This window comes from Setaria viridis, chromosome 7, assembly GCF_005286985.2.
Source record: "Setaria viridis chromosome 7, Setaria_viridis_v4.0, whole genome shotgun sequence".
NCBI lineage: Eukaryota > Viridiplantae > Streptophyta > Magnoliopsida > Poales > Poaceae > Setaria > Setaria viridis.
Window position 1 is genome coordinate 33,037,816 of NC_048269.2, and position 27,282 is coordinate 33,065,097.

At 44.5% G+C, this 27,282-nt stretch overlaps 6 protein-coding genes across 11 annotated transcripts; 3 read left to right on the plus strand and 3 right to left on the minus strand.

The window, feature by feature from the left end:
- Positions 1-470: 470 nt before the first annotated feature.
- On the minus strand, positions 471-10,074 carry LOC117863458 (uncharacterized). 6 transcript variants are annotated; one of them, XR_004642226.2, is made up of 16 exons: positions 9,812-10,074; positions 6,886-9,658; positions 5,955-6,398; positions 5,679-5,876; positions 5,215-5,589; positions 5,013-5,085; positions 4,819-4,925; positions 4,118-4,627; positions 3,271-4,011; positions 2,835-3,188; positions 2,638-2,719; positions 2,440-2,546; positions 1,736-2,182; positions 1,396-1,640; positions 1,201-1,312; positions 961-1,102 (listed from the first exon to the last, which is right to left on the minus strand). XR_004642226.2 is itself a non-coding variant. In XM_034747162.2 (15 exons), exons 1-15 carry the CDS (start codon positions 9,923-9,925, stop codon positions 816-818), a joined length of 7,026 nt encoding a protein of 2,341 aa, XP_034603053.1. In that variant the 5' UTR covers positions 9,926-10,074; the 3' UTR covers positions 471-815. The 6 variants fall into 6 exon arrangements, 4 of the variants coding, with proteins under 4 accessions (XP_034603053.1, XP_034603052.1, XP_034603051.1 ...); XR_004642225.2 differs by having other exon boundaries at positions 964-1,102; positions 1,197-1,312; XM_034747162.2 differs by having other exon boundaries at positions 471-1,102; positions 1,197-1,640; positions 5,215-5,559.
- A 5-nt stretch (positions 10,075-10,079) lies between these two features.
- LOC117864908 (uncharacterized) lies at positions 10,080-12,754 on the plus strand. Its single transcript, XM_034748976.2, has 2 exons — positions 10,080-10,364; positions 12,182-12,754. Exons 1-2 carry the CDS (start codon positions 10,080-10,082, stop codon positions 12,620-12,622), a joined length of 726 nt encoding a protein of 241 aa, XP_034604867.1. The 3' UTR covers positions 12,623-12,754.
- LOC117865319 (pre-mRNA-splicing factor CWC22-like) lies at positions 12,628-14,542 on the plus strand. Its single transcript, XM_034749483.2, has one exon. The coding sequence runs from the start codon at positions 12,754-12,756 to the stop codon at positions 14,011-14,013; it is 1,260 nt and encodes a 419-aa protein (XP_034605374.2). The 5' UTR covers positions 12,628-12,753; the 3' UTR covers positions 14,014-14,542.
- On the plus strand, positions 14,065-14,542 carry LOC140223335 (uncharacterized). The gene has a single exon (XM_072295004.1). It carries the CDS (start codon positions 14,065-14,067, stop codon positions 14,395-14,397), a length of 333 nt encoding a protein of 110 aa, XP_072151105.1. The 3' UTR covers positions 14,398-14,542.
- A 2,753-nt stretch (positions 14,543-17,295) lies between these two features.
- LOC117865972 (uncharacterized) lies at positions 17,296-21,519 on the minus strand. Its single transcript, XM_034750256.2, has 2 exons — positions 21,160-21,519; positions 17,296-19,775 (listed from the first exon to the last, which is right to left on the minus strand). Exons 1-2 carry the CDS (start codon positions 21,295-21,297, stop codon positions 17,709-17,711), a joined length of 2,205 nt encoding a protein of 734 aa, XP_034606147.1. The 5' UTR covers positions 21,298-21,519; the 3' UTR covers positions 17,296-17,708.
- A 2,223-nt stretch (positions 21,520-23,742) lies between these two features.
- LOC117864909 (uncharacterized) lies at positions 23,743-24,822 on the minus strand. Its single transcript, XM_034748977.2, has 3 exons — positions 24,818-24,822; positions 24,421-24,715; positions 23,743-24,339 (listed from the first exon to the last, which is right to left on the minus strand). Exons 1-3 carry the CDS (start codon positions 24,820-24,822, stop codon positions 23,743-23,745), a joined length of 897 nt encoding a protein of 298 aa, XP_034604868.1.
- Between the last annotated feature and the right edge of the window lie 2,460 nt (positions 24,823-27,282).

Sequence of the window (27,282 nt, forward strand, 5' to 3'; positions counted from 1 at the left end):
CTGCGCGTCGTGAGCTCGTGACTATGGTGTCCAGCAGCGAGATCTCTTTATATAGCAGCGCTAGGTGGCCGGAATTAAAGTGACAGACGACGATTCAGTGGAGTTTCTATAACGTACGTGGTTGAATTGTGGGTGGGCGGCGTACGTGACTACGTGAGTGCATGCGTGCGTTCATGGAAGGGAATGTCAAAGGATCGTGGATCACTATTGATTGCTATCCATTGCAGAGCATGCATGATCACGGAACGCCAAACGACCTGCGGAACTTCTACTCCGAATAGCCTGCTACTTCATTCTCTCCTGCCTCCTCGACCGCGCAAACCAAGCTTCAGCTTCGACACAGAGGACGGTGACAATGCGGCTAGTGGGCACATACACTTTCCAAACTAGCAGCACCGTACTAATAAAACAGATCGATTAGGCAAAAACGACAGATGCTCAAGTCAGCAGAACAGATGAAACTGAGGAGATCAGCAACACGCATCTCGTAAGCCATCGCAAGAGATTAGTTCAAGCAAGCATACAGGTATCAATAACACCATGGACCATAACAAATCTGTCCACGATAACTGGAATGGTACAAACCAAAGCAACACTTGCATAACCATCTGCACGACTACCAGCTTCTTAAACACTGCTACCATGGCCACACTACGTTAATTAAATACTAACAAATGCACAGAGCAGCTTCTTCACTACATGCTGCACGAACACACCCAATAATCTTCAACCAAAGGTTGAACACCACCACCACCAAATGTTGAACACAAACGCGAAATGTCAACAACAAACTACGGTGTACGACCAACTACCTATCAGTGATCCCTTGGTCTTCCACTGATCGGCTGCAGCGCTAGTCTTGACGACTCCTTCGCGACCGAGCGATCAGGGTTCGGCATAGCATGATGGCCTGCTTTAGCAGGAGGTGCGTTCTCCCTGTTCCGGAGCAAGGCGATCGCAGATTGGCCCAGGTTGTCACCTGGCTTCGGGCGAGGGGCGCTCATAGCAATGTAGCTTCCTTTTACGGTGCTGGAAACTTTGAAACTCTGCAGCTTAGCACGGAGTTCATCTATACCTCTTCGCCTGCTGCTTTGACAGATTCCTAATTGAAAAACGGAAGGAAGGGTAGAGTCAGAGGTGCTGCAAATACTACAGTAAGAAATTGAACAGGACATTCTGATCGAGCAACATGATACCTACTGATCCTGGAACAGACTGGTTCTGAAAAACTGTAGATACTTCGGGGGACCTCAGAGTAGATAGATCACTTGGAGGATCCTTGTGAGTGTCTTTGTCCAAACTGGATGCTTTGCTGCACAGCGATTCAGTGTCAAATAAGCTCGAAGTGTCCTCATCATAGCAACAGCTGTATTCATCAACTTCGTGGCTCTCAACCTTCATGTTAAGCTGCTCATCTGGCAATGCTGATGTTCCTCCAGGAGGAGCCAGACCTATTTCCGTTTCCGATCTTTCAATATCTACAGCTTCAGACACACCGCTGGCAGGGATACCAGGAGTAATTTTGCCGTCATTATTTTCATAGCTTTCCTCATGACCTTGATGGAACACTTCAATATTAGAAGTCACCTGCATACCGCTGACTTCATTTATACATTGTTGCCCACTAGTCTGACAAGGTCCTGATGTAAAAGAGTCATGAGATAATCTTTTACAGATGACTTGTTAGAGTTTAGGTGAGTCAAGAAGATATAAGCAAGTCATCATAAGTACTGACCTGATCCTGTAACACTCTCTTCAAGACAATTTGCAGATTCTTCAGGAGATTGAAGTAAAGAAAGGACATCGGGGACATCCTGTTTCTGGAAAGAGTCCACATGGTAGTCCTTGGGCAACGGGAACAGATCCTTCTTCGCTGACCCAGTACAGAAGATTTCAATCATATCTTGACCACAGCTAAAGCTGTGTTCCTCACCTTCATCACCCAGGTTGGTCTTAAGCTGCTCAACAGGCATTTTCAACGTTCCAGCAACTGAGGGCAGCATAATTGCACTTTCTATTCCTTTAACTGGGGCATCTTCATACATACCGTTTTCAAGGATTTTGTCTTCATTAGGTTCATAGTTTTCTTCTTTATGATCTTGATGGATCATCTCAGAATCACAACTCGATTGCTTGGAGTTAATTTCAACAATATGCTTCTGGCCATGAGATCGACAAATTCCTAACATAAGAGAGATGAATGATGAGGTAATATGCAAATAATCTATTGCCAAATAAGTGCTGCAAATTTGAGTTTCACTAGTACAACAAGCCTGTTCAGATGCAATGTTAGATGTATGAAATAGTCTAAGGACAGATCAAAACAGAAACATGCTACAGCAGTATAAAAAGTTAAAAGACAGAAATTACATCTGAACCAAACAATGCAGACATCAACAAAACATATTTCCCTGAGTGAGCAAACAAGTTCAGGCTTACCATGTTCATTGGAGCGTGATTTTTCATGGAGAACATCACTATCTGAAGTAGGCATAGACTTTCTTTTCTCTTTTTCCTCACAAAGCACTTCCTCAACACCAGTATTCCTGTGGTATGGTGATTGCATGATCAGATGACTGAAGGAGTGTCCACATGGTTCATTACGTATGCAATTCTAGTAATCCAAAACAAAATTACCTTTCAATAAGACGAGCATCATCTGACAAATCAATCTGGGCTGACATTGCCCAATCTTTCATGTGGCTCGACCTCAAGAACCCTAAGTAAAACAGTATCGTCAGTTTTTTCTATGTGAGGATTAGACAACATGACATTGCACAGCAGAATACTTTCAAACAAAATGAGAAGTTGATTGTATATAAATAAAACTATACCTCCACTTTCATAGTGTTGCACGGAAATAGACATGCAACTCTCTTTTTCTTCAGCTCTGCTGAGATCTTTGCAAATGCCTTGGTTTGTATCAGGCTCTGAACAAACAAGTGTGTCAACAGGTTCATTTCTTCCTCTTTCAGCACTTGGAAATGCAAGATCATCATGCGGATCAATTTTTTCAATGCTTCCCTCCGAGAAAAGGGACTGCAGCTCCATGAGTAAATGTCTGGGATCTGCCGAGCATGTTCCAGTATAATTTTTCATTTTGCACACTGCTTCCTCAGACAAAGCACCTTCATGTTTATAATTAGGAGTTGCTAGACTAAATGAAGGATTCCCAATAGTACCTGGCACTTCATTTGAACAAACACCATTAATTAATAAGCAATAATTTTAAGAAGACAACTTTAGGGTTTATAAATCACACCAAGTTACCTGCTACACCAGAAACAATTTTCTTCGAAGATATGGTGGACCCTTGAAGTGATGATTCCACTGAGCAGCCATCTAAAAACTCTTGTTGCAGGTTATGATCCGTACGATAATCTTCTGGTAAACCCGAACCAGATGGAGTCCTTTGACCAACGATGTCCACAACAGACCCATTGTCTGAAGTATTAGTAACATCTTTACTACAGTTAAGGCCAGATTCCATAACTATTGTGCTTTCCTTCTTGGGGTTAAGCTGCCCATCTTTCAAATTTGATCTTTCTTCGGATGGAAGCAGCACCACTCCACTTTCTATGTATCTGGCAGCGGCAGCCTCCACAATATCATTTGCGCAGGGTCCAGAAGCAACTTGCTCTTCCCTATCCTCACTGCATCCATCTTTATGACCCTGATGCAGCACTTCAGTCTTGGAACACCCAATCAGTCCATCCAAGAGATGAGTTGATTCAAACTGAGACAGATTAGAACCAAGATGTACCTCAACCCGTTGTTTAACATCAATCGATTCATCTCCGGGACTTTCAGCGAATGCAAGGCCATCCTGCGAATCAGATTCTTCAATGTTTTCCTTTGAGAACAGGGCCTGCAGGTCCATGAGTAATTCTCTGGGATTTGATGAGCATGTTCCAGCATATTTCTTCATTGTGCGTACTGCTTCCTCAGACAAAGCACCTTCATGCTTATAACCAGGAGTTGCTAAATTAAATGAAGGATTTTCAATAGTATCTGGCACATCATTTGAACAAATACACATTAGGGAGTTTTTTTTAGCGATTGAAAAGCAATAGTACTAGTAGGAAATTTAAGTGTTTATAAAAAGTGATTTACTGACCTACTCTAGAAACATTTTTTCCCCCACAAATATTGGACCCATCAAGAAATGTTTCCGCTGAGGAGCCATCTAAAACCTCCTGTCGTAGATTATATTCTATGGACGAATCTTTTGGTAAACCGGAACTAGATAGAGTTCTTTCACCAATACTGCCCACAACAGATCCATTATCCAAAATGCTACTAATATCCTTACTGAAATTAAGGCCAGAGTCTAAAACTTTTGTGCCTTCCAACTTGGAGTTAAGTTGGCCATCTTGTACATGTGATCTTTCTTCAGCCGGGAGCAGTACAACTCCAGTTCCACTGTATTTGCCAATTGCATCCTCAATAATATCATTTGTCCAGGGTTTGGAAGCAAATCGTTCTTCCGTGTCCTCACTGCATCGGTCTTTATGACCCTGCTGCACTAGTTCAGTATTGGAATCTAAACATGCATCATAGTTGTCATTGGCAGGAGCATGCAGGGCGCTGTTGAATACAGTGTCAGTAACACTATATGGATTATCACCTGCAGTAGGTTATGGGGAAAAAATACTGTCAAAACTTAAAATATATGTGATCATGCTTTTAGTATGATGAGATGCCACTAAATTTGTGTTGAATGAACAAAGACCTTAGATATATGTTTTCTAAATTAAGAGTAATTGAATTGTAGAATCAATAAAGGAAGTACCCAATCAAAAAAAATATAGGATGTACCTGGCCCCTTGACATCTGTTTTTCCAGATGAAGCTTTAAGGTCATCAGAATGGGCAGGCTTCTTACTTCCTTCGCCCTTGCAGGCCGCTTCCTCAGAATTAGTTACACTACAAAATTGAATTTCCCATCTTAAAATGATCAAACACGTACCATTTCCATAACATATGAACTTTTAGTGAAAAGACTATACTTACTCCTTTATGTGATTTGCATCCAACAAAAAGCCTGATGAAACCCATTCTTCATCAAGACTAGCCTTCGATAAACCTAAGAAAATGAACAGCTTATGGGTATCATTTAAATGACAGAACATACCTCATAGCTATAGGTTGCAGGAACTGAAGGAAATTATGAAGAAAAAAACAATAAAAGAAGAAAAGGAATGTGGTATTATACCTTCTATTCCATTATCTTGCTGGGATGTGCACATACAAACATCACTTTTGGAAACCGAACGACTACCTTCATCAGTATCATGGTGTGAAAAAGGTTCTGACGCATGAGTTTTTTGGAGTATACACTTCACATGGCAATCTTTTAATTCATCAAATCCATTTTCCATATGAACTGTTGCAGAAGCAAGGGCACCATACTCCACAGATTTTTCTATGCTTTCCTTCGAGAACAGGAATTGTAGGCCAAATGGTGATTGTTCTGCAATTGATAACCGTCCCTTGTTCTCCTTTGAGTGCAATACTGTTTCCTCAGGCAAACCACATTCATGTTTACACTCTGGTGTTGCTGAAAATTGCGAAGGCTTCTCAGAATCACCTGACACACATGTATGCATTACTCTCAAACAACACCTAATGGTACAACTCAAAGACTAACTATCCACATATCACACAGTGGGTGCTTACCTTCTTGTACATAACCCTGCAGGACCTGAATTGTAGCTTCTTCTTCATCAGGATTATCTGCAACAAGCCTCACGTTCTTTTCAGCAATGCCACAATCCGATTCCATATCAAGACCAGTAAGTTCACCATTTAACTTTGTGTTTAGGTCAGTTTTGGAAGCAACATGTTCATCATAACTTTTCTCCTCAGCAACAACTTCTGGGAAGGGGGGAAAGGATACATTAAAAAAATATAGGTGACCAATTAATATCAGAAAGTCTAATGAAAGATTCATACCTTCTTCTGCAACATCCTGATCCACATCAAGTTTCTTATCAGCATCAAATCCAGTAGGTTGCACATCCTCATCTTCCAGACCACAATCTGAGCCCACACAGAAACCAGGAGATACACTAGTGCTAGATTTGTTTCCACCATCAACTTCTACAGCAGTATTTTCGACATTTCTGGAACAGCTTTCTTTGCACACTTCTGTAAACAGAAACTCGAGACCTAATGACGAATGTCTTCCATCTGATGAACATCCCTTACCATCATTCAGTACTGGAAGAATCCTATCGTCAGCAGCACTATCTGAGTGCAGATTTGTCAAAACAGGGTTCCCTTTTCCACCATTGCTGGGACATCTCCCCAGATCAGCAGTTTGAACGCTTTGTTCAGAAACCACATCACAGCAAATTTCTGGATTACTGTCTGACGTTGGTAGGGCAGATTCAGAAGCTGTTCAACAGTACGATAGTATTAGAAAAAGACAAAGGTTAATGAGCAAATTTCGTCATGGTCAGCAGGGCAAATGTATTGGTGATGATTTACATAAGAACCAGAGACTGTTTGGAATGGAAAAATAAATATGTCAGCACAATTATCAGAGAACAAACAGTAATGGACTATAGGCAGCCAAATCACAAAAAGCTGGCATATAGATAACAACGTCTGGAGAACAAATGATAGTAGACTATAGGCGTAGCAGTTGCAAATCTCCAGATGTTTTTCAAAGACCAAGGCTGCCTATAGTCCATTACAACTTCACAAAATCAATGCAAGTTACTTATATGCCAGCTTTTGGGCATCCAAAGAAGATAAATAAATTATATTTTGATGATGCTTGGCTACAACAGATAAAATTAACATAGTAAAAGCCTATAAATTTGGCAATGCAGGTAATAAACTAACAACTAGATGCCCTTAGCACCCATGTTCACCTCACCTTCACCCATCAATGGTTTGTCCTCTGAGACAAAACAATTGTGTGGGAGTAGTTCACCAATGCTTGATGATTGATCCACTTCCCCATTTCTTGTTTCAGATAAATGGCTATCATCAGCTTGAATGTCAGAGTGTTCCTGAGGCTGTTTACTCTTATCTGAACTTTCCTTTGCAGCGTCACCAGATCCTGACCCAGGTATCACCCTATGTATACTCTGCGCTGAGCAAATCTCATCAGGGAGTGTTACTGTTCCAAGCAATGGACTTGAAGAGATCTCTTCTCTTGTGGCATTAACCTGACAGATTTCTTGAATTCTGCTACTAGACTCCTTACTATATTCATTAGACACTTTATGTGTGTCCTTTGTTGCTTCCCTTATAACCATGTCATCTTTTGCCTCCTCGGCAAACATAACTTCTTCCGGAGCAGTTGTCCGTCTCCTCTTTGAAGACCTTCCCTTTGAAGATGTGGAATTTGATGCCTGCTGTGTTCTCAGTGGCTTATCATAGTTAGCCCCTGTATAATCTTTTTCACTTGGGGTTTGTGCGCTCTGTTGCTTCCTGAATTTCGGTCCACTAAAATCCTCTGCATTCCAGGAATCATTGGCTGAAGATGATATTTCCATTGAAGACCTCTGTTTTCTCGATTTCAAGCCCTCTTCACCAACTCTCTCACATGACGCATACTTGTCTGAACCAGGATGTCTCTCGTTACCATCAGATAAATTATGATCTGAAGATTTGCCTGTTGACTGCTGCAGGCCTTGATTGTTCTGCACAGCTACTTCTACCTGCAATTCGTTTCCAGAAGCAACAACAGCCACAGCACCATCTGTAAGTTGATCTGTTACCTTCAGCTTCGTTGCTCCAACTCCTAGTTGTTCGCTTCCAACCTCTTCAGTGTGATCCGTTCTCTCCTTTTCAACTACATTAAGAGCAACGGATTTACGTGTTGATCTCCTCATAGGAATTGTTGTCATTTTTCCCTCATGAAGACTCTTATTTTGTTCCTCAAGCATCACTGTGGCAACAGATCGCCTTGATCGTCTAACAGGCTCCTTTACTTTTTGTTGCTTCTCATCTTCACACTTACCAATTTCAAAATTCTCATTTCTGGCCATTTTGCTGTGATCTGGGTTCTCCTTATTAAGCATATTAGGAAGAACAGACTTCCGTGTTGATCCCCTAACATGTGCCTCAGCATTCGTTTCTGCAACCAGAAATCCACTCTCATTCTCAAGCATATCCGGCAGAACAGATTTACGTGATGAACGCCTAACAGGTTGCTTCACAACTAATTGCTTCTGCACATCTGCACCCTTAGAATTTTGAATGTCTTCACCAACACCTTCAATATCTTTAGCTGGCACAACAGATTTCCTCTTTGATCTCCTAACATGTGCTTCCAGGTTCTTTTCTGCAATGAGATCCTTCTCCTCTTTCTCATGCATGACTGAGACAACAGATTTACGTGTTGATCGCCTAACAGGTTCTTTAACTGCTGGCTGCTTCGCGGCATCTTCACCCTTAGCATTCTGACTCTCTTCACCAGCACCTTTGATATCTTTAACCGGCACAATAGATTTCCGCATTGATCTCCTAACATGTGCTTCAGGGTTCTTTTCTTCAAATAGGTCCTTCTCATTATCAAGCATAGCTGAGACAACAGATCTACGTGTTGATCGCCTAACAGGTTCTTTGACTATTGGTTGCTTCTCCACATCTTCATCCTTAGCATTATGGCGTGTCAACAGTTGAGCAGTTTTTGAGTCTTTGGCCTCCACTAGAGTACTACTCAATTTGTTGCTTTCTGAATTTGCATTACTGACCTCAGAATTGTTTTTCCCTGGTCGCCTCAATGGGGGTGCCTTACTAGTAGCAGCAAGTTGTTCTTGTTTTTCTTCCTCCACAGAAGATGCAACCTGTTGATGCCTGCGAGTAGCTGGTCTACTAGGCTGCATCTTGTTTTCCAGCAGCTGGCTAGTGTGAGTTTCCTCCACCACACTGTTGTTAACCTGGACAACTCTGTTCCTCAAAGACCTGGTGACAGGAGCATCATTTCTAGGCACCTCTGGAACTGTAGGAAGCTCTGCATCAGGTTGTGCATCGCCTGTCTTCCTCCTCCTCTTGTTCTCAACCACAGTGGGGGACATCACAACAGCTTCTACTGAGCGAGATCTTGTGGTCCTAGTGGATACTTCCACCTTAGCAGACTTATTCACATCAGGCTCACAGTTTTCTCCCTTCCTCCTGCTTCTCTTACTCTCCACAACTGCAGGTGACGCTGCCACAGACGAATCTTGAGCATCAGCGACAAGTTTATCCTTACTATCTGCTGCCTTCCCCCTCCCTCTCTTCTTCTCAACAGCAGGAGGCAACAGAACGGTGGTCCCGGACAAGCTCGACCTTCTTGTGACTCTGCTAGAAACTACAACCTGAGCACAGACAGCAACGTCCTCAGCAATCTCCTGGCTCCTCAGCTTCCGCTTCCTACCAACAGTGACCGCTGCTTCTACTTCCTCAGCCTCGGCAGCAGTCAAAGAATTCCTCCTGGACCGCCTTACCGTGACATTTGCACCTGCCTCTGCAGAAAAACCGTCATCTGCAGCAGAATCAGTACTACCAGCATCGTGACACTTTCCCCTTCCCCTGGATTCCTCCACCGCAAAAGTGACCTTCTTCGCCTCGCCAGCATCTCCGACCGAGCGCTTCAGACACCCCTTCTTCGCTGCTACTCCGACCACATCCTCCTCCTCTTCCGCACCAGCGGCCCCCTGCAGAGCAAACCCAACAGCATTAGAAGGAGCAGTACCCCCAACCACTTACCAAGAAGCCAAAACAAATCGAACTCGCGGAGCATTCCTGCGAGCACTTGGCGGCTACCGAGCAGCGAGGGTTACTGTGTGAGGCGAGCGTTGCGTCCTTACCGAGAGGGCGGCGTCGAGGCGGGCGACGAGGGCGGCGTTGGTGCCGCCGGCGGGGAGGCCGTGACGCTTGCAGAGCGCCTGCAGCTCCCGCCGCTTCATCCCCGCGAAATCCATCCCCGCACGCCGCACCGCTACCCCCCAACCGCCGGAGATCACCACGGCCCAGCCATGTCGTCGGCGGCGTGGCTCGGGTTTCGGCTTCCGTTCCAGCCTCGTCCGTTCGAAATTTGGAGGGGCCTTTCGGGAGCGATGGGGAATTGAAGTGGGAATGCGGTTCGGGGGACTGGTCGGCGGGCGCTTGGCGCCGCCTCGGTTTGGGCGTGGTCCCAGAGCGGTGATTCTGAGGCTGAGCGGTGGGGCCTGGGAGCGTGCGCGGGGTGCGGCCGCCGTGGCAGTGGGAGCGGACGGGAAGCTTGCAGCGGAAGGAGGCGGACAGTTTTTTGAAATTTTGCCGTTTTGGGGCTTCCCGCCCAGTGTGGCGCTGGCGGGCAGGGAGAGCGGGCCGCGCGTGGGACGGTGGGAGGGTACTGGAAGGCTGCGGAGTGTTCCACTGGTATGTGGGGCCTTAAATCGGGGAGGGGAAGTCGGGCCCACGTGTCATTCGCTCAATTTGGTGTGGAGCTTCCCGTACCGGCGTATGCTCTCCAGTGTGATACGTGCAGATTGCTTACTGACAGGCGGGCCCGCTCCAGGCTTACTCGAAATTGCTGGTCTACAGAACATTGCTTATCAGGATTAGATTATACTATTTCTGACCGAAGAAAAAATTCAATTACCAAAATTGCTGGTCAACGCCTCAACGGTACATCTGCCTGCATCGACTCGATGTGATGATCACCGACGCCCTGTTTAGTTGCTCAATTTTGAAGTGTCAAAATTACTGTGCCAGTACTGTAGCACACTGTAGCGTTCCGTTCGTATTTGTGAATTATTGTTCAAACATTGACTAATTAGGCTCAAAAGATTCGTCTCGCAAAGTACAACAAAACTGTGCAATTAGTTTTTAATTTCATCTACATTTAGTACTCCATGCATGTACCGCAAGTTTGATGTGTTGGGGAATCTTTTTTTTGCATAGTGCCAAAGTTGGGAATTTGGGGTGAACTAAACAAGGCCCGAGCTGGCCTCTCTAGTGATGATCACTGAGCTGGCTGGTCTTCCTTGTGATGTCACCACCATGCTCGGTCGGTGGAGCATGTACAAATGAATAATGCTTGAATAACCGAAATCAGACTTTATTTGAGACATTTCAATGCCATGCTGAGGGGACTAAATACTCTGTAAGAATCTTGAACTTTAGTTCTTCAGCAACGTAGGAGGCACTGAGCTTTCAACACCACATTAAAAGTAATGGACTGCAACTAGCTTGACTTTGCCATCTAAACCTGAAAAGGTTTGCTTCACTCCACGTTTTTCAACTCCACTCTCAAATCTTCAAGCTAAACACCTCTATCTTCAACTCCATAAAAAAAAATCTAAGAGCCAACTTCAAAAATTTTGTGTAGCTCCTCAAGGGATCTCCAGAAAATGGCTCTGTTCGGCTGTGCTTCTTCCAGCTGTGCAGCCAGCAAGCAAAGCAGCCAGCAAGCAAGCCTGCTTTGCTGCAGCTACTACAGTAGATAAAACACGAGCGGCAGCAGCTGCACCCTCAGCGTTGTACAACCGAACAGTATTTTATAGGCCTGTTCGCTTGCTCATATCTGGCTTATCAGCCAATGAACAATATTTTTCTTTCATACCAAACCAGCCAACAATACTTTCAGCCATGGCTTAATCCAAATCAACCCAAACAAACAGGGCGCCATTAGTCACGGGTGAGGATCAATAAATACAAACCACAATGGTTTGTGGCCACACCCGTTATCTCTCACCCCTCGCCTTCTCTGTTCTTTCAATCTCGTCGCCACACGTGTACCTACTTCATTGACATTTAGACATATGGTACAATGCTCTTCGTTTTAATTTTGCGTGTATATCATGATTCAAATGTATTTTGTCATGAGAAAATACTACCTCTTTTTCCAAAAAAAATGTTTTTCTATGTTGTGTAGTAGTCACGCTATTTTCATGCATTCATAGGTTTTGTTTACTCATTAGACATCTCCAGAACAGACAATACGAGGTACTAAAGTAGGGTCACATCGGATGTTCGGACGCTAAATAGGAGGGCTAAACATGAGCTAATTATAAAACTAACTGCAGAACCCCTATACTAATTCGCGAGACAAATCTATTAAGTCTAATTAGTCCATGATTTAACAATATGTTAGACTATATTTAATACTCCTAATTAGTATCAAACATCCGATATGACAGGTACCCTAATCAAAACGTTAGGCATATGTTCTGTCCGTCTAAGCACCACCGCAGCAGTCCCCCACCGATTCCAACCTCACGGCTGCAGCCCCCCGCTCGTCGTTTGTCTCCTCCTCCCTCCCGGCCACTACCACCAGCACCGCTTACGACGAGCTCCGCCTCCGGGGCTTCCCGCGGGGCCTGCTCCCGGCCAACGTGCGGGGGTACACGCTCGACACCGGGTCCGGGGACTTCGCCGTCGACCTCCACTCCAGCTGCCGCATCGTGCTGCCCGCCGGGAGCTACCTCGCCGCCTTTAACAACCGCCTCACGGGGCGGCTCGACGACCGCCGCATCTCGGGCCTCAGCGGCATCCGCGTCAGGGCCTTCTTCCGCTGGTGGTCCATCACGGGGATCCGTGCCGACGGGGACCAGCTCGTCTTCGAGGTTGGGTCGGTCTCCGCCAAGTTCCCCGCGCGGGACTTCAACGCCAGCCTCGAGTGTCCTACTCGGTGACCGTGACCGAGTAGGACACCCCTCTCACAAACACGGCAGATTTCCCTTCCTATTCCTATCTATATCGGATGGAGGCTTGGAGCAAGTCGTAGCAATCTCATCTTGGTAAACACCAACAGGAGGAGGGGTACATGGAGCGCAGAGGCGACGTGAGCCGCAAGCGTCCGAGCACGGGCGATGAGGAACAGATCGCGCGCCCGTCAAGCAAGCGCCGCGGCGGCATCTACGTCCCTCCGTACCGGGCCATCGCTGAAGACGACGACGCCGGCGAGTTTGCCAGCGCCGAATACCAGCGCCGCAGCTGGAATGCGCTGAGGAAGAGCATCACCGGCCTCGTCAACAAGGCCACCGCTGCCAACGTCCGGCACGTGGCGCCGGAGCTGCTTGCCGAGAACCTGGTGCGCGGGCGCGGCCTCCTCTGCCGCGCCCTCCTCAGGTCCCAGGCGGCCTGCCCGGACTTCACGGACGTCTTCGCCGCGCTCGCGGCGGTCGTGAACGCCAGGCTCCCCTGCGTCGGCCGGCTGCTCCTCGTCCGCCTCGTGCTCCGCGTCAGGCGGGCCCACGCCAGCGGCAACAGGCACCAGCTGGCGGCCGCGGCCGCGTTCGTGGCGCACCTGGTGAACCAGGGCGTGGCGCACGACCTGCTGGCGCTCGAGGTCCTTGCGCTGCTTCTCGACCGGCCGACGGACGGCACCGTGGAGGTCGCCGTGGGCTTCGCCAGGGAGTGCGGCGCCGCGCTCGGCGAGTCGTGCCCGCGAGGGCTCGACGCCGTGTTCGACAACCTGCGCGGCATCCTACACGACGGCGACATCGACAAACGCGTCCAGTTCATGATCGAGGATCTCTTTGCCATCCGGAAAGCGCGGTTCCGGGGTCACCCTCCCGTCCGGGCAGAGCTGGATCTCATCGAGGCAGACGACCAGGTGACTCATCAGGTGGAGCTCTCCTCGTCGCTCGAGCATGGTGATGAGCTCGATCCGGAGGTCCATCTTGACGTGTTTGAGCCCAGCCCTTCCTTCGCGCAAGACGAGGCAGCGTACGAGGACCTCAAGAGAACCATAATCGGATCAGCCGGAGACGAAAATCTGGATCAGGATCAGGATCAGTGCAGCGACGACGACGACGAAGCATCAGGTGACGAGTCCGCCGAAACCGAGCTGACCATCCGCGATGACACCGACACCGATCTAATCAACCTCCGGCGGACCATATACCTCACACTCATGTCGAGCGTCGGGTCCGAGGAAGCCGGGCACAAGCTCCTGTCCGTCGTGCGACCCGGCCAGGAGCTGGAGCTCTGCACCGTGCTCGTCGAGTGCTGCAAGAAGGAGAAGTCGTACACGAGCTACTACGGCCTCGCCCAGCGGCTGTGCGCCATCGACCGCGCGTAGCAGGCCGGCTTCGAGGCCTGCTTCGCCGGGCAATACTCGGCAGCGCACCGCATGGCGACCGACGAGCTGCGCGCCTCCGCCAGGCTCTACGCGCACCTGCTGGCGGCCGACGCGCTCCCGTGGCACGCCATCCTTGGGCGCGTCAGGGTCACGGAGGACGACACCACGTCGTCGTCACGCATCTTCATCAAGATGCTGTTCCAGGACCTCGTGGAGCAGCTCGGGATACGGGCGCTTAGCAACAAGATGAACGGCGAGGACACCGCGGTGCGAGACGCCCTCTTCCCCAGAGACTGCACCAAGAACACGCGCTTTGCCATTAATTTCTTCACCGCAATCGGCCTGGGAGGGGTCACCGAAGCCGCCAGGAAGCTCATTGTGTAGTGGTCTAGTGGAGCACCTTTTTACTACTTGTGGTCACTGTCTAATTCCAAAATCGTTGTGTAGAATATTCTGGTGGATCAAAGATTACGCCAAGAATTGACACGCTTTTCCAAATTGATGAATAAGATTAAGCCTTTGCATGCACTATCGAATTGCATCCAGTAGTGAGTCTCTTGAGTAATTTTCATATCTCGATCATTTGCAAGTGATATCATTTGTTTTGTCATGCTGTAGTAAGATTTCTTTTAGGTCCCGTTTGCATCATTCATTTGGAGCAGAAACCATAGAACTGGAATTGATTCCACAATCATGTTTGGCTTGCCACCCTCTAGAACTGAAATAGGAGATTCCATCCTGAATCTAGGTGTGAGCTAGTCTCTCTCAGCCTATATTCATCTTTGTATTATGTCATTTTTCTGGAAGTGGAGCCCACTCCAACGCTATCGACCCTTGTCAAGTCTTGGTAGGGATATAGATTTTCATAAAAAACATTTTGGATCTAGATTCTGGCAGGAAACGTTTATAACGGTGAACCAAAATCATTTCATAGAATCGTTTGGCTAGTAGGTTGGAATTTGATTAACGAAAAACTGTTTTTTCAAAAAAAATTAAGAACTTTTTGTGGGCAAAGACCAACTTAAATACAATCCCTTTAAGCTTCTTGCACTAAAAATGAATTGCCTAAAAAATATACAATTGCTAGTATACAGGAGAAGTAAGAAACAGAATCATGCAAAACCACTCCCTGGCCATTTCCCATGTGTAGGTAATTTCAATTGTTTATGGACAGAAACCGTTTTGCTCTTTTTACCGTTTGGAAGTGATTCTAGTATTTCTAGATAGAATTTGAGACGTTTCGACCTTCCAAACGGCCCATGTTGCTCTCCTTGAGCTATGAGGTCTTCCATCTTTCCTCTTCTGTCCCTTACCGACCGTTGCGCTGTAGTCGGCAACCATCCTGTAATTGTGAATCCATATAGAAAATGAGAATCCAATTTCTCCTATTTTTATTACTCCGTGATATAGAAATGGAAAAAAAATCTAGTCCTCCAAATTCTTAGCATCCAAATAGGGCGTAAGAGCATCTCCAAAAGTACTCAATATTTTCTTCCTAAAAACATAAAGTTTTACAACTCTTAAAAAAGTATCGGAAGGCATAAAGAAGGCCATCTCCAAGAGTTTGTAATAATCCACTCCTAAAATATAGAAGATAATTTTACATAAAGATCATATACTATTTCTAAATTATCCTAACCACTTTTATATATTTTTTCTCTCTTGTACATTTGTATCAGGAACCCTTTCCTACTCTTTATTCTTTCCATGACCTTCCACCTCTAGATTGGCCGACAAACACGCGCTTGACCTTCCACCGGAAGCGCGTAACTTTACACGGAACATGTTGACTTTTCCTAAGTTCTAGAGATTAGGAGGATAGACTATGAGTTATTGGAGAGGGGGTTTTCTCATCTTGCTAAAAACCAAGGATTATGAGATCCAAGAGTTTCCTAAATCCTTTCCTAATCCTTGATTTTAAGAAAGATAAGAAAAAAAATCCCTCTCCAACAACTCCTAATACTTCCTCCTAAAATTTACGCACTTGAAAAATCCACCCCCGTTCCGCATAACTTTGCGCGGCTCCTCTGTCATGCAGATACTGCTTTCCGTGCGTATCGATAGGTCAATCTAAAGGTGGAAGGATGTGAGAAAGAATAAGGAGTAGAAAAGAGTTCCTGATGTAAATGTACGAGAGACAAAGAATATATAAAAGTGGTTACAATAATTTAGAAATATTATAGGATTCCCGATGTAAAATTGTCTTTTATATTTTAGAAGTGGATTATTAGAAACTCTTGAGACGACCTTCTCTTTTTATTCCAATATCATTTTAGAAGTTGCAAAACTACTTGTTTTTAGGAGTAAAAAATAGGATACTCTTGGAGATGCTCTCAGGGTCTCCCGAAGCAATAATGTACAGTAGGAGTACGGTTGTAATTCGTTCGCTCACACTCCAAAATTTTTAGATTTTGTTGGGATGTGATTGGGAAACACACATAAAAGAAATGTTTTTCTAAGTTTTAAAAGTTTCTATCAACAATTAGCTAAATATTGTAACCTTTTGTTGAAGAGAATAATTATTTTATACTTCCTCCATTCTAAATTATTCGTTGGTTTGGCTTTCTAGATACGTAACTTTTATTATGTATCTAGACATATTGTATATCTAGGTGTGTAACAAAAGTTAAGTATTAAAAAAGCTAAAATGATCTATAATTCAGGACAAAGTGTGGTAGATTAAGGGCCTATTTGATCCCCTCCTCTAAACTTCATAGCTAAAATCTCCAAATAGGTTCCTATTCTCCAAATAAATTTCAGGGATAAGTTCAGTATGTCCTCCTAAAAATAAAACAATATACATATAACAACGATGGGCAAGAAAGACTATTCTCACCGATTCCTACAATTTCTAGAGTTGGAGTCACGTTGTTAGCCAAACAGGTGCAGCAGCTTCATGTCTTTCTGGAGTTGGTAGAGTGGAGCTACGGAAAGGTCGAATTGGTGGAGTGGAGCTGTTTTTTTTTTCTGAAGTGGAGCAGTTCCAAACATGCCCTAGCAAAGAGAACTTAACTGAGCTTCTAATGAAAGATTGATTGACAATATCACAATACCTGGGCAGTCTGATATCTTGGTTGGCCGAGCTTGGTGAAAACTAAAAAAAAAAATACCAACCAATAGCTTGGAAGGCACAAATTCAGGTAGAAGCTCTAGTTCACAAGAATGCACCATCAGTTAATGGAATTGAGCATAGTATGAGACAAAGGCTGACAAGAAATCAGAGCATTTGAGTCAGAGACATGCAGAATCTAGCATTGCGCAGCCAAGTGCCCACGCCAGTCATGGATGCAATGCAAGTTGAGATACATATGACGATTTAATGGAGTTCGTACAAGTGAGGCTCAAATCAAATAGGTAACTACATGGTCAATATAATTTGTGAGCACATAAAATACACTTGATTACATGATAGCACTATGTTATAATTCCACCACTAAGCAAAATAATTTTCTTTCTCCAGCGGCTAAGGAGAAATTGCAATATACTATTTCAACCTCACTCTCAGATACTCTTTCCGAGAGCAGGCACCAAAAGAATTGACGAGGAAGCCGGCGCATCGATGGTGTTCAAGATTAGATTGACCTTATAATCTTGCTCCCACAAGACCCTGGGCATGCTAACAAAAAGCCACCTGGCTCCATGAGCTCCAGGTGGTGGAGCATATGGACACAATCCAAGAGAGGGCTGCCTCAGATTCAACCCGCCACCACACATCTACGTGTTGATCGCCTAACAGGCCCCCTTACTGCTGGCTGCTTACCCACATCTCCACCCTTGGCACTTTGAAACTCCTCACCGCTAACACTTTCATGCATACCTGTGGTTGTTTTAACAAGCACTCCTAACTCCGTTTTTGCCGCTGAAGCCTTAGTACCATCGTCAACAGAGACTGAAACTCCACCAGTAATTTTTATCTTATCCTCCCTGCTGCTTTTTGTGAAACCCATCTCTTTTCCTGCCTTCGTCACAACATCTTCCACACTAGTATTAGCAGCCTTAAGTGTCAATGGGTGAACTATCTTCAAGTCATTGGCCACTGGTAATCTACAAAACTTGTTGGTTTCTAAATTTGCATTACTTATCAATTCATCAGCCTCAGGATGGTTTCTCATTGATTGCTTTAGTCGAGGGAGCTCACATGAAGCAGCAACTTGCTCTTCTTCCTTTACAGATGATGCAAGCTGTTGACGCCTGCAACTGTGAGTAGATGGTCTATCGGGCTTCCTCTTGTCTTCAATCTTCTCGCCGACATGTGTTTCTTCCACCACACTGTTGTAAACTTGAACATTTCTGCTCCTTGATGACCTGGTAATGGGAGCACCAATTCGAGGAACCTCCAAATCTGCAGGTAGCTCTCCATCTGGGTGTACATCTTCTGCCTTCCTCGCCTTGTTTTCAGTGACAATGGCCAACATCGCAGCAGCTGCTACTGAGTCTGTTCTTCTGGTCCTGCCAGATTTCTGCACAGCAGGAACACAATCTTCAACAGGCTGCTCCTCAACTTGAACTTGAGTAGGCTGCTCCTCAACACCAAGTTCATCATTATGATCTCCTACCTTCTTCATCCCTCTCCTATTGTCAACAACAGCAGACAAGTTTGATTTCCTCGTGCTTCCATGAGAAACTCCAGCCAGAGCATTGGCAGCAGTACCCTCAGCATTCCCCTGGGCCTTCCGCTTCCGCTTCTGCTTCCTACTATCAAAAGCTGCTCCTACCACCTGCCCTTCTTCTTCAGCTTCAACAGGATTATTTTGACCTTCAACTCCATTTTCAGCACACAAATTCACAGCTTTTTTCCTGGACTGTGTCAGTGGAGCATCTGCACCCACCTCTCCAAAAGTACCATGATCAACAGAATCGTCACCAACATCACACTTCTGCCGACTACCCCTTCCGCTCACTACTGTTGCACCCTCCTTGGACTTGGGCCTACCCCTTGTCTTCCTCCACTTGCATCCACTGTCAGTGGGCAATGTCACAGCAGCTGCTAGTGAGCTTGATGTGGTCCGGCAAGATACCAGCATCTTAGGAGACTTTTGAGCAGATAGAGGGTAATACTCTCCATTCCTGCTACTTCTACTCTTGATAATAACCGGTACTGCTGCAGTAGTCAAATCTTGAACTTCAGCAGCCTGCTCCACAGCACTTAGTTCATCCTTACCATCTCTTGCCTTCCTCCTCCCTCTCTTCTTTTCAACAAAAGGATACACCAGGGCTGCTGCCGATGATGAGCTTGAACTCAGTGTGATCCTACAAGAAATTCCTTCATGAGAATTGGCAGCAATAACCACGGCATTCTCCCGGGTCTTCCACCTCTGCTTCCTATCAGTAGCTGCTTCTACCATCCCTTCTTTCTCAGCCACAGCAGGATTATTCCAACTTTCAGCCCCACTATGAGCACATAAACACATCGCTTTCATTGTGGACCGCGTCACTGGGGCATCTGTACCCACCTTTCCTGTGACATCTTTATCAGCAGAATCACAACCAACATCATTGCACTTCTGCTGCTGACCCCTTCCACTCACTGCTGCAGCAGCAAGTGCCTTCTTGGCTTTGCGCCTCCCCCTTGTCTTGGTAACAACCGGCTGCAAGACCACAAGGGACCTCCGTCTTCTTGCCCTCTCTTCCGACTCTTCATCCAATGCAAATCGCACCTTCTTGGCAGCACCGGAAGTGCCACAGCTAGCACTACCTCCTAGCCGCTTCAGACACCCCTTCCCCACCACCACCTCAACCGCATTCTCTGCAGCAGCAGCCCCCTGAAAAAAAGAAGCAATCAAACCCAAAATCAACAGAGATCAGAATAGAAAGCACTCCACTATTTGTTAGAAACGTTGTAGTTTGTCATAAGGGTGACATGTCATATGTGAATGGATAAGCAAACTTGGCAACTTGATCGCATCATGCATGGACTATTGTTCATGTTGCCATGGTTTGGTGATTCTCTGATGGTTCTTCATAAGGTATCCAGAATCGCAGACCACACGTCGATGAAATGGGAAACAAAAGGAAAATGCACACTTCAGGTTACTAAGCTACTACCTGCAATATATTTTAGTTGTTTTCTAGTAGGATTGTGCATATAAACAGAGACTATAATACGCACACCATTGCTCCTTACTTCATGTAAAAAGAAGTGGAAATGGCTTGGGTTCTCTGCTATTTCTTTTCTGAAAGAGTAAAACGCACGAGGGGTACCAAACTTATGCCGTTAGTGCAATCTCGTCCTAGAACTTAGAGGTGCAGTCAGGTCATAATTCTGTCAAACAAAGCAATCAAACCCATACCCATGTGGACACCACTAAGCACTAAACCTCCAATGTGGCATGCAAAGGAGCAATCTGACTTAGCAGTCTGATAATTTTTATTTGTTCATTTTTCTTGTTGCATGGGAGCAATCTGACTTCAGCAGTCCCTGCATCGAAGGATTATTAGCATGTTTTTCAGTACATATGTGAACTGAAAAGCTACCGATTGAGTCACTCTAAACACAGAATTTAAGAAATCATGTCTGACTAATGATATTACAGAGGTACAAGTGTGCAGCAACAGGATAGAAGTGCAGAACCTATCAGCAGAACCTATCATTCTTCTTGCTGCCTTCTAATTAGGTAATTCCTCTTCCAAAATCATTGGAGCAAACAAAACCAGCGAGCGTGATCTGTTCTGTGACAAGTCTTCTCCTCGTTAAACCATGCGTGCCATAGAGTGGTTCTTCCATTAAGTGATGCAAATGAAGGAACTGATGCAAATGAGAAGAAACAAAAGTTCAGCTGCTCCCTCCCAACGCACAGGGAAGTTTTTTTTTGGCAGCCTGCAAACCTACCACTGCCATGGTGGCAGTCCAGTCATTGCCATGATGACATGCTAATGACCGAATATAGTACCCATAAAACAAGATCATACCAGGTTCGCTCACTTTTCAATTTCAAGTTATGCGATGAGATTGCATCCACTCCTCTCCACAAGTTTTGATACACACGTTGCATTTTACTCTTTCTAAAATATTCTTTTTGACAGGATTTTTTTTTTCGGAAGGGCCTCTTTCTGACAATATAGTTTTTCCCCAAATAGACAGGCAATCTGAAGTTTTCTGCAATGGGCAGGACCAAGAGGCAAGAGCGAGGGTTTTGGAGGCCGTACCGAGATTGCACCCGCGAGGCTAGCAGCAAGGTCGGCTTTGGAGCCGCGGGTGGCGAGGCCGTGCTGCCGGCAGAGCTCCAACAGTTCCCTCCGCTTCATCGCCGCGAACTCCATCCCCCCGCTCCGTGCCGCAACCATCCACCCGCCGGAGAGGCTCGGGTCCAGCTCTCTCTTGAATCGCCGCCCTTAGATCGACGGATTTTGGTAGGGGAGTGACGAGCGAGCGTTGGTGGAATACGGAATAGACGCCGCCGGGGAGGGACGCAGTGGTTCGATGGACATGGCGCGGCGAGGCGCCTCGGGTCGCGTGCGGTGCGGCACTGGCTGACTGATGGGACCAGATACCCGTGGTCGTGGTGGGACCCAAGCGGAGGCTTGCTTTAGAAGGAGGATTAAATTGAAGAAAAAATGGGAGAGTTTGAAATTCGAATTTTATAACTTTGATTTGAAATTGAGGATCTCCGTCAGTCGCGTTTGACGCAACGGGATGGGGCCGGAGCCTTTTCCACTGGCTGGTGGGATCGCCCAAGGGAACGGTTCATACTGTCCTATAGTTGGAACGTTATTTGGAAAAAAGTGGCATGTACTAACCTATTTTCTATAAGGGCCTGTTTGGTAGGGCTGTGGCTGTGGCTGAAATGGCTGCGGCTGTGGCTGCTCTGGTGAAACAGCTTTTCTGGTGAAGCTGAAGCCATTCTGAAAAGTGTTTGGCAAAACGGCTTCTCATGTATTTTTAGGAATGGCTTTGATAAATCAAATGTCATAGATGCCCTTAACTATATGGATTTTTTTAATAGATGAAAATAGATACTCACGGTTCATAAATAGATTACTAGCGAATGCTAAGCTGATGTCGCATCCAGGTTAGAAATATTTGAATTCAGCTAATATTTGCATATTTGACCGTGAATTGCTACTCCTGTATTTTAATTGCTACTCCTGTATTTCTCTCAAAAAAAATTCAGCTGATTTTTTTTAATATTTGAATTCATCACGGTTCATAAATAATAGCTACGATCCTTACATAGCATGCAACCATATAAGCTAACTGACATACTCAAGATGATCTAGAAAGGAAGATTGCTCTAGCAAGATCATCTCGGAATTTATCCATGGTCCGATCATCTGTTTCCATGTTGGATGTATCTCCAGCATCTTGAGAGACATAGTGCTTCCTATATCTTGAAGGTATAGTGGGCATATAATCGGGATTCCGATCGCATTTGCGGAAATCCTTATCTTGTGTGTGGTTTTCACGAATGAAGTTATGGAGACACATGGTTGCGGCAACTATCATCATTTGCTTCTCCATTGGGTAACTCGGCATCTTGAGAAGGATTCTCCACTTCATTTTCCACACACCAAAAGAGCGCTCTACCACATTGCGAATACTTGAATGCAAATGGTTAAAATGTTCTTGCTCACCATTTGGAGCAGGACCTCTCCTCCAATCTGGCACATGATACCTTTCACCCTTGTATGGTGCCAAGTATCCAGGTCTATTTGGGTACCCGGCATCAACCATATAATACTTTCCTAAATACACATGTAAAAAAATGAAGGTTGTGAGCCACGTGCATTCATGTATAGACATGAGAAAAGATAAGGTACGTGATCCGACATACCTAGAGGGGGGTGTGGAAAGGTAGAGTGATCATGTCGAAGTGCATGGAAGAGAACATTAGTATCATGCATAGACCCGGGCTGACCAATAGACGCATAAGTGAACCTCATGTCGAAATCAACAATACCAAGAACATTTTGTGTCGCTTTGCCACTCCGACCAATGTACCTAATCTGGTCCTCAGGACGTGGTGTCGCTGAAATGTGAGTGCCATCCAAAGCTCCAATGCAATCTTTAAAGTGTGGCATCATCCTACGATCATTACTAATCCTAGGATGTGTAGTAGAGAAATTAGGGTCAATTGGCTTTATGTAGTCTGCACTCATAGCCACCATACATATCAATACCTCCTCAAATTTTCTACTAATTGTTTCTGCAGAGTGCTTGAATATACCATGTACACCACTGGTAGAAGTACCATGCCCACACACAAGTAGGAAAATAGCCAATGATTCCATAGAACTCATATGAAGAGATGATTTTAGTCCATAGTTACCCACTAACAGATCATGCAACTTGTAAAATAGAGATGCATTCATTCGGAATTGCTTATGACTTTCACCTGGAGTGTTCAGCTTCTCCATTGTCCAACCGAATCCACTTTGAGCCGGAATTCTAACATCATTCTTGTCATGGTAAGTCATGAAGTACTTGCAAGAAATAAGAGCAGTGGCAAATTGACAATTTTGAGCAGACCGCAACAATCCTAGAGTGTTTTTAACCCATTCATCATGATCAGATATCTCATCATCAGAAGATTCAAATCTGTTCATGATATAAATAACACTCATGAATTGCAAAGTAGAATATAGATTCAAAGTAGCATACATAAGATTCAAAGTAACAACACTCAAACTACTTAGGCATATATAGAATATAGATTCAAAGTAGCATACATAAGCATACATATTTCTGAGTAGCATAGAAATAGAAATAGAATCCAATCCAAAGGATACAAACTACTTAGGCACATCATTTCTAGTCATCCATTCATACTTCCTCTTCAGCCAATCAAACCTCTCCTCAGGTGTATCCAAAGTCATAAACATCTCTCGTTCAGCCCTCTTGGTAAAAACTAGAGATGCAATAAAATGTTCATTCGTCGAGGGAAGAGCCCCACAATTCTTGACCAAAGCCATGACATCCTGGATGGAACAACCAGATGTATCCTCCCTCCTTGCAATAGATTCACAAGATGCAGTTGTCCTCTCATTCATCTCCACAATCTTGCCCATTTGTTCCTGAAACCAATGCCCTGTACTTGTCTTGGGTTTCTTTCCCTTGATGTTACTAGCCCCTCGACCTCTCTTTGAACCATGCACACTCCTAGGTGTCACCTCCTCCGGCTCACTGTCCGAATCCACTTTGTCTGCTTCATCTTCATCATCAATAGGAATTGGAGAGCTTTCACGAGACAAGTTTGCTGAAGAAGGTGCTATACCACTAGAAGCGGACCAATGTTCATCACCAGTATTTCTGAGGTCTTCAAACATAATGCTTAGTTGTTCTTCATTTTGTAGTCCTTTCAGCTTGAATCTGGTAGAGCCCTTTATATCCTGAAATGCAATAGTTAGATATTAATATTTTTACATATTGTAAAATGAAAAATTTGAAACAACTGCAACTTGTCTACTTACTTTTGCTGTTTTCTTCCACCATGCCTCTGACATTACAATATTCTTCCCAGTTTCATCCCATCCAATCCCAGTCTCCTTATTTTTCAACTGCTTCCAAATACCATAATCTTGCTTCGACTTATCCCATTTATTCTTGAATTGCTTTCTAGTGTACTCAATCCCAGTCCTCTCTTTAAACCTTGCTATCACATTCTTGTACCCGGTCTTACTCAAATGAGTACTTGATCTATTTCCTTTTAAAACTTCATCAGCAAAAATCTCACAAACTATCCTATTGTTCTCATCACAAACGATCCTTGTTTTTTTATGTATTTTTTAAAGTGATATATAGTTGAATTGGTGGTTAAAGCAACGAAGAGATATGAAAAGGCCAGGTAAATTTTAAACGATGGCATACTGCATTGAGCGCCTACAGTCACAGTTGGTGCCATTGCAGGTATCTATAGTGGCTGACCGTACATTCTTTATCTCCTTCTATAGAGAGGTTTTGTAAAAGAAAAATCCTCGGCATTTGGTGTTACAAAATTCTTTGTGTCTAGCATGGCTATTTTCTTACTGGTGAGCATGTTATTGTACAGTCACATAAAAGATCAATGGCTTACAACATCTCAACATTGCAAGTAGCTAATATTAATTGGGGGGAAAATACAGCCCTTCACGGAAAAATATAAATGTCAACTAACAACGACAACAAGAAAATACCTCATCAACACAGACCATATCTAAGCAATCTAACTGTTGAAAAGGGCATGCACTTAGATGATTGTGAAGGATGCTGACGAAATGTTACCTCAAGATATATGGAACCCTATCTGATCTGTTTGTAATTCCAATCGTACCTGAAAGGCAATCAAAGTCCAATGACCAAGTAATAACAGCAAAAGGTGGTGGAACCGTGGAACGTGAAGGCAACCATTTCTACACTCGTAAGGTTTTTCTAACTCTTTTTTATACAAAAACCTGTTTGGTACATAGGAATTTTTTTTTGACCAAATTGGTTTTTGTGCTGTCTACCCAACACTATATGATTTTCCTCTCGTAGCACCTTTCTCTGACCAAGAAATTCTTGCAGCAGTCAAAGATGTTCCAAAAGACAAAAGACCAGATGGTTTTGGTTTGGGCTGCTACCATTTTTCTTTGCAACTTACTAAGCACCACATACATCAAACTTTCCGGGATTTTCATAACTGCACTCTAGATCGTGTGAGAATCAGCAGATCTTTCATGGTCCTGCTTAAGAAAAATAAAGATTATTGCACTCCAGATTCATATCAACCAATCTCTTTGTTAAATTGCCCAGTAAAATTGGTAACAACAGTTCTCTCTGCAAGATTCCAAATGGAAATTTAGCGAATCAAGAGCAAACTGGTTTTGTTAAGAGAAGATGTATAGCAGGCAACTTCATGGTTGCTGCAGACTTAGTTAAATACTTCAATGTTGCGAAAAAAGGAAAAAGAGAGCTGACATCCTTAAACTTGATGAAAGCTTTTGACACAGTTTTCTTGGGAATGCCTGTTCGGGCTTTTGCAAGTGAGAGGCATCCCAAAAGAATTGTATCAACTGGATGTCAGCTTTAAAAACAGCAGCAAAGACGGCGGTTTTATCAAATGGCACACCGGGACCCTGGATTCAAATGAGAAAAGGGCTTCGTCAAGGGGATCATCTTTCACCTGTGCGTTTCATAATAGTTGCAGAAATCCTTCAACAAAGAATCAACCGTTTTGCACCGGAAGGGGTTCTAAGACACCCATTCTACCCAACAGCCCTTGCCTAGTTCTACAATATGCAGATGAAACTTTGATCCTTATCGAAGGAGATACTGTACAAGTGAAATGGTTACATGAGATCCTCACTGATTTGGCAAAGAAACACTGGTCTTAATGTCAATTTTTTTTAAAGTCCACCTTTATCTCTATATGTTGGAATGATTAGGAAATTCAAAGCATCTCAAACATCTTAAGCTGTCCAATTTCATCCTTCCCTCAAATCTATCTTGGCCTGCCACTATCCCACGTGAAATCCAGTCCAAGATCCTGTGATCCTGTCTAAAATCGATACTAGTATTGACACTTTCTCCAGGAGAGGTATAACCAGTGGTGGGAGGCTCATTTTAACTAACTCAGTCGTGACGACTAGATTAGCCTACTTGATGTCGTGTTTAAGGGTCCCTGAATGGCTGATATAAGAGATTGACAAAAGAAGAGATTTATTCTGGAAAGGGGAAAACATGTGACTGGATCCGGTTTCCCTCATAAACTGGATCTAACTCTCTTCTTCTTATTAATATACGTCGGACATCTTCCGGATCTTTTGAAAAAAATTCTGGAAAGGGGAAAACATGTGACTGGTGCTAACTGCATCTGCATGGTAGCATGGGAAACTGCTTGGCCTATTCGCTTCAGCTTATAAGCCGGCTGAAAAGCTGAAACGGCTGATTTGTTGTGAGAGGAAAATACTGTTTGGTGGCTGATAAGCCGGCTGAATAAGCTGAAGCGAACAGGAGGCTTGTCGCCCTCAATATGAAGTGGTTTAGGGACAAAAAAAAAGGAAAGAACAACAAAGCATCAGTTTACTTTTTAAGTTTTTGCACAAAATTCACACAGAGCCAAACTCCCCTTGGGAAAGATGGATTAATACAACAGTGTTTGCCAATGGTAAAACGACTTGGGGATAAAGTGAATAAATCGACAACAGCTTGGTGGTGACAATTATTATCTCTAATTCACCTTTACAGTGACAATTGTGATAATTGGCATTGACAGTTGGATATCTAGAAAGCCTGTCGCCACTCAATATCCTCACCTATACTCATATGTGACAAGCACCAAGACCTGCTACAATGGCTAGCTCGACCAAGTAAAC

What these genes read in the sequence shown, in the direction of transcription:
- LOC117863458 (XM_034747160.2), bottom strand. Translation starts at nt 9,925, where the DNA reads ATGGATTTCGCGGGGATGAAGCGGCGGGAGCTGCAGGCGCTCTGCAAG. An exon ending in GCAGGGTTATGTACAAGAAG is followed by an intron (nt 5,590 to 5,678) that starts GTAAGCACCCAC and finishes CATGTGTGTCAG; the next exon opens with GTGATTCTGAGAAGCCTTCG. An exon ending in AAAAAATGTTTCTAGAGTAG is followed by an intron (nt 4,012 to 4,117) that starts GTCAGTAAATCA and finishes ATGATGTGCCAG; the next exon opens with ATACTATTGAAAATCCTTCA.
- LOC117864908 (XM_034748976.2), top strand. Translation starts at nt 10,080, where the DNA reads ATGCGGTTCGGGGGACTGGTCGGCGGGCGCTTGGCGCCGCCTCGGTTT. An exon ending in GGCTGCGGAGTGTTCCACTG is followed by an intron (nt 10,365 to 12,181) that starts GTATGTGGGGCC and finishes GCACCACCGCAG; the next exon opens with CAGTCCCCCACCGATTCCAA.
- LOC117865319 (XM_034749483.2), top strand. Translation starts at nt 12,754, where the DNA reads ATGGAGCGCAGAGGCGACGTGAGCCGCAAGCGTCCGAGCACGGGCGAT.
- LOC140223335 (XM_072295004.1), top strand. Translation starts at nt 14,065, where the DNA reads ATGGCGACCGACGAGCTGCGCGCCTCCGCCAGGCTCTACGCGCACCTG.
- LOC117865972 (XM_034750256.2), bottom strand. Translation starts at nt 21,297, where the DNA reads ATGGTTGCGGCACGGAGCGGGGGGATGGAGTTCGCGGCGATGAAGCGG. An exon ending in GCCTCGCGGGTGCAATCTCG is followed by an intron (nt 19,776 to 21,159) that starts GTACGGCCTCCA and finishes TCTTTTTTTCAG; the next exon opens with GGGGCTGCTGCTGCAGAGAA.
- LOC117864909 (XM_034748977.2), bottom strand. An exon ending in GGTGGAAGAAAACAGCAAAA is followed by an intron (nt 24,340 to 24,420) that starts GTAAGTAGACAA and finishes ATTGCATTTCAG; the next exon opens with GATATAAAGGGCTCTACCAG.